This window comes from Seriola lalandi, unplaced genomic scaffold (assembly GCF_002814215.2).
Source record: "Seriola lalandi dorsalis isolate HSWRI2012SDOR001 ecotype SW California unplaced genomic scaffold, Sedor1 jcf7180002054305, whole genome shotgun sequence".
Classification (NCBI taxonomy): Eukaryota; Metazoa; Chordata; class Actinopteri; order Carangiformes; family Carangidae; genus Seriola; species Seriola lalandi.
Window position 1 is genome coordinate 15992 of NW_019524858.1, and position 5988 is coordinate 21979.

General features: G+C 42.8%; 1 protein-coding gene across 1 annotated transcript in view; it reads left to right on the forward strand.

Moving 5' to 3' along the window:
- The first annotated feature begins 191 nt into the window (after positions 1-191).
- The window catches only part of acta2 (actin alpha 2, smooth muscle), a 6653-nt gene continuing 856 nt past the window's right edge, over positions 192-5988 (forward strand). The window contains exons 1-8 of the mRNA XM_023406375.2: positions 192-335; positions 3080-3259; positions 3451-3579; positions 3668-3778; positions 4491-4575; positions 4695-4856; positions 4944-5135; positions 5233-5414. Coding sequence (XP_023262143.1) covers positions 3131-3259; positions 3451-3579; positions 3668-3778; positions 4491-4575; positions 4695-4856; positions 4944-5135; positions 5233-5414 — 990 coding nt within the window. The 5' untranslated portion in view covers positions 192-335; positions 3080-3130. The remainder of the gene's footprint in view (positions 336-3079; positions 3260-3450; positions 3580-3667; positions 3779-4490; positions 4576-4694; positions 4857-4943; positions 5136-5232; positions 5415-5988) is intronic.

Below are 5988 nucleotides of genomic sequence, written 5' to 3' on the forward strand. Positions count from 1 at the left end.
TCTCTCTCTCTCTCTCTCTCTCTCTCTCTATCTGTCTGTCTGTCTCTCTCTCTCTCTTTCTCTCGGAGGAATGCAGTGAATGATGGGAGAAAGTTTTGCACTGGCACGAGCCATCTGATTGGCTGCTTCCCTCAGGGCCTGCCCTATAAGGAATCAAGCAAGGGAGAGAGAGGGAGTGAGGAGGGGAGGAGGAGGGAGGAGGAGGTACGGGCCATGTTTGGGATGGAGGGATGGATGGAGGAGGTGGAGGGTTGATAAACTGAGTCGCAGCAGTTCTGACTCTCACTTCTGTCCTGCCCCCCTCCCCACGTCCCAGCAGGCCCTGCACTGCCACGGTAAGACTGCGCTCCTCCATCACCTCCTGCTTCACCTCCTCTGTCCTCCTGCTTCTCCTCTTTTCTTCTCTGCTCCTGACAAAAGTTGCAGAAAGTTTTCATCTTTCTCTTCTGTGATCATTTTATTCACTCCTAAACCATCTCACCTCCTCTTCATCTCCTCTCCTCCTCCTCTTCTCTTCCACTGCTCTTCTCTTTCTTTTTGCTCTTATGTTCTCAGTGTTTCAGAAGTTTCTAAACTTTCTCCTCTCTGTCTCACCTTCTCTCCTCCACCTTCACCTCCTTTCTGTTTCTCTTCGGCTGTCTCTCTCATACTGTGGTGATACTGTGATCTCCTCCTCTCCTCTCCTCTCCTCTCCTGTGTTTTCAGGTTCAGTCTTTAACCTGCAGCATCTCCGTTTCTTTGTCTTCAGTTTGTTGAACGAAGCTTCATTAACAGAAACATTAATTAACATTAATTAACTTGAAGTGAAAAACGTTTCTTCATCATCTGCTGATGCTTCATGTTTCTGTGTCTGTGGTGGATCTGAGGTGCCCCACCCTCTTTGTGGGGGGGTTTGATTTGACCCTTGGTGCTGATTAAGCGTTTGTTGCTCTGTGCCCTGAGCGCTGACTCACAGGTGGACTGTCAGATTCTGAGCTGTGGTATAGACCTGATCACGATCGATCATTTATGATCATGACTGATCATTTATCAATTTAAACTTCAACTTACTGATAAATCTTCTGCACTGAAACCTGATCACATCCCGACCCCTCTGCACAAACTACGGAGGCCCAGAGGGACAGTTCGCTGGGAGGTGATTATTTATTTATTATTTTGCAGTTTAGTCAAAGCAGCTTTCTGCCACATCTCATGGTCCTCATCAGAGATAGAGAGAAGTTCAACTCCACCAGCAGGGGGCCGTGATCTGCCTCCTGTCTGCAGGGCTTTAAAAATTACTTTTGATGAAGGACTTCATGCATCTGATCACCATCATCATCATCTTCACCATCTTCATCATCATTTACTTCTTGATTTTTGATTTTTTGTTAATATTTTTATCTTTTTTTTCTTGACTTCCAGACTTTTTACAGATGATTTAAAATCAACCAAAACTTATTAATTAATTATTAATGAATAGTGAAAAGACTATTTACATGCCACTGTATTAACAGTCTGATTCATCTGAGTCACAGAGCTGCACAAACACTCACTACAGCACCAAATGTGGATTCATCCACCGCTGAAAATAGTCCAAAACTGATGCTCTATCACTTCCTGTTTGAACAGCAATCAGCTGTTTTTGAAGAAACTCTCAGATGTAGGATTGTTGTCAGCTGTGGTCACTGTTGTTGTGTTGTGTTGTTGTGTTGTTGTGTTGTTGTGTTGTTGTGTTGAGCCTGAGAGACGCAGACAGAACTGAGGGCACAGTGAACCCTCTCTCTCTCTCTCTCTCTCTCTCCTGCTGGCAGAACAATCAGATAAATATTTGATTCCCAAATTTCATGACTAAATATGGTCTAAAGTCATCTGTGTCTCAGAGAGAGAGGGAGACGAAGAGAGACAAGGGAGGACAGATGGAGAGAAAGAGAGAGAGAGAGAGAGGGAGCATAAAAGGAGAAAAGCAGTGGGCAAGCGAGGTAGGGTGAGCACAGGGAGAGAGAGCATACCAAACACAGGCAGAACTCTGCTTCATGTCCTAATTAGGAAGTTTTCCCAGAGTGCCTTGTTCATTCAGTAAAGGACAGTAGTAGTTCAGTGTAGAGGGAGGGGGAGGGAGGAGGGGGGAGGTTTTCACAGCCGTCACGTGAAAACCTTACAACTCCAATTTTGGTGAAAACCTCATGACTCCAGGTTACGAGGTTTCAGGTTGACATTCATGAGCTGATGATCCTTCTACAACCTGCTGCTCAGACACCACTGTCTCTTATTACAATTAATAATTAATTATTATTTCTTATTTCATTTTTATTCTCCTGTTTTATTCTGTTTTACATTATTTTCATCTTTTATTTTATTCTCTTACTTCTCTTACTTCTTTTTACATTATTCTAATATTCTCACTGTAGTCAGCCATGTTGTTTAAAGGTGTCATTAACTTATTCTTAAGTTACTGTAAGCATTAATTAATTAATTAATTAAACTGATGATCAAAACAAACAGTTTACAGAAAGACACACTTAAAATGTGCAGCAGGAGCTTCTGGGTAATGAAGTCCTTAAAGGCCTTGACATTGGTTGAGTCTCTGTGTGGAGTTCATTAAATGAATGAATCTGGAGTCAGTTCATTATATTATATATGTACAAAACATATGTTGATTTTCCATGTATGAGATATACATTTTTATTTCATATGTACGTATATGTAAACATTATATATGAAACTATTTCATATATTGACACATATATATCGAGCCTAAACAGATATATATATTTATGTATGAAGCTTATATTGTACACAGATGTACATAAATACATATCTATGTCAGTATATGTTGATGTTATTAACAGTAGAGACCAAATGTCTGAGACACTTTAAGTTTGACATGTTTAAGATTAATGAGAAATTAATGAAACATATAAACATATAGATTTATAACATGTATGTTGTTTTAATAAACTTGCTTGAATAAATTAAATATAATATAATATATAAAAATTCATCACATATATATTTTTAATACATATGCAGATGTAATAAACTCATATCTTCATATCTCCAGGTGTGTCTCAGTGTAACGTCCTGGTGTGTGTGTCCACAGTGTGAGTCGGTGTCGTAGAGTCGTTGCTCGCCCACAGCGCCCCCTGCAGTCATGTGTGATGATGAGGAGAGCACCGCTCTGGTCTGTGATAATGGATCTGGTCTCTGTAAGGCCGGGTTCGCCGGAGATGATGCCCCCAGAGCCGTTTTCCCCTCCATCGTGGGCCGGCCCAGGCACCAGGTGACAACCGATTGGTCCACACACACACGTGGGGACAGGCTAATGCTAATACTGCTACTATGACTACCTGTTCATCTGTCAGAACACGCCCACATACAGGTGTGACAGGAAACAGACATCCAGAACACTGACCTGTCTCTCTCTCCCTCTCTCTCTCTCTCTCTCTCTGTCTCAACCTGTCTGTCTCTCAGGGGGTAATGGTGGGTATGGGACAGAAGGACAGCTACGTTGGAGACGAGGCTCAGAGTAAGAGAGGAATCCTGACCCTGAAGTATCCCATCGAACACGGCATCATCACCAACTGGGACGACATGGAGAAGGTCAGAGGTCACACCCTCCTCTTCTTCAAGTACAGATATGATTATTATGCATCGTCATGATGACCATCTCTGCTCTGTGATTGGTCAGATCTGGCATCACTCCTTCTACAACGAGCTGCGAGTGGCTCCAGAGGAACATCCCACCCTCCTGACTGAAGCCCCACTGAACCCCAAGGCCAACAGGGAGAAGATGACCCAGGTAGTACTACTACACAGTACTACACAGTACTACACAGTACTACACAGTACTACACACTAATAAACAGTAATACACAGTACTACACAGTACTACACAGTACTACACAGTACTACACAGTAATAAATAGTAATACACAGTACTACACAGTACTACACAGTACTACACAGTACTACACAGTAATAAATAGTAATACACAGTACTACACAGTACTACACAGTAATACACAGTACTACACAGTACTACACAGCACTACACACTAATAAACAGTAATACACAGTATTACACAACAACAGGAAGAAGATGACCCAGGTAGTACTACTACACAGTACTACACAGTACTACACAGTACTACACAGTACTACACACTAATAAACAGTAATACACAGTATTACACAGTACTACACAGTACTACACAGTACTACACAGTAATAAATAGTAATACACAGTATTACACAACAACAGGGAGAAGATGACCCAGGTAATAAGCACAGACTGAAAACAAAGATGGATGTCACCCACAGGTTTCTGAAGCACTCACCTGTCACTCAAAGAGGCCACGCCCTCAATCCTCCATAACTTTAGTCCTTAATAAAATGCAAACAGGTGTTGTCAGGACTCTGGACTCTGGACTGACTGATTCAGATCACAGAGGACACCCTGGATGTGGATCATGCTGGAGGACTAACTTTTGTGTCTCTGTCTCTGTGTCCAGATCATGTTTGAGACCTTCAATGTCCCCGCCATGTACGTGGCCATTCAGGCCGTCCTGTCCCTGTACGCCTCCGGACGAACCACAGGTTGGGCCACGCTCAACATCCCGACACATTTTCCTGTCGCAGCTTTTCATCATAAAAGCCTTTTAAACAGCTGCTTATGTACAGAGTCCCTGCGACCTTTGACCTTCTCTGTAACTCAGGTATCGTCCTGGACTCCGGTGATGGCGTCACCCACAACGTGCCGATCTACGAGGGTTACGCTCTGCCTCACGCCATCATGAGGTTGGACCTGGCGGGACGTGACCTCACCGACTACCTCATGAAGATCCTCACCGAGCGAGGCTACAGCTTCGTGACCACCGGTATGACAGTGGCGGCGACATCACACCTGGACAGGTGTACCAGAGGGTGACAGGAAGTCTGACTGTGTGTGTGTTGTGTGTCTGCAGCGGAGAGAGAGATTGTGCGGGACATCAAGGAGAAGTTGTGTTACGTGGCTCTGGACTTCGAGAACGAGATGGGGACGGCAGCGACCTCGTCCTCTCTGGAGAAGAGCTACGAGCTTCCTGACGGGCAGGTCATCACCATCGGCAACGAGAGGTTCCGCTGCCCTGAGACGCTCTTCCAGCCCTCCTTCATCGGTCAGCCACCTGTCTGTCCTCCTGTCTGTCCTCCTGTCTGTTTACCTTTGGCCACCACTTACCCAGTGTCCTCTGTCCTCTGTCTTCTGTCCTGCAGGTATGGAGTCGGCTGGTATCCATGAGACGACCTACAACAGCATCATGAAGTGTGACATCGACATCCGTAAAGACCTGTACGCCAACAACGTGCTGTCTGGAGGAACCACCATGTACCCGGGTATCGCCGACCGCATGCAGAAGGAGATCACAGCGCTGGCCCCCAGCACCATGAAGATCAAGGTGACCTGTCACTATACATTATTATTATTATTATCATTATATAGTTATTATTATTGTTATTATTATGATTATTATGATTACTGTTATTATTGTTATTGTTATTGTTATTATCATCATTGTTAATATCATTATTGTATTAATTATTATCCTTATATTATCATTATAATTATTATTATCATTATCATCATTATTATTATTTTTCTAAACCTGTCATCAGCCTTTATAGATCTTTATATATGTGTGTAAATATATTTTTATATTATTATTATTATTATTATATATAAATGTGTCATCCTGAAGCGGACACTGACTCGTCTCTACTCTCTAAAGTTTGACTTTATTATTCTGTATTTAATGATCAAACCCACAGACTCAGTTTAAGTGTCAATAAAGTTTTGTTAAAGGCTCAGAAAAGACGAAACCTGAAGCCGTTAAAATACTTGAATTAAAATAAAGACTGACGAGGGTTTGGTGCAGCGCTGTGGTGAAATCTGAATAAAACAGACGCAGCATGTTCAGGTCCAGATTAAACATCAGTAAAAACAGTCAGAAATCTGAGATTAAACTCACCCCC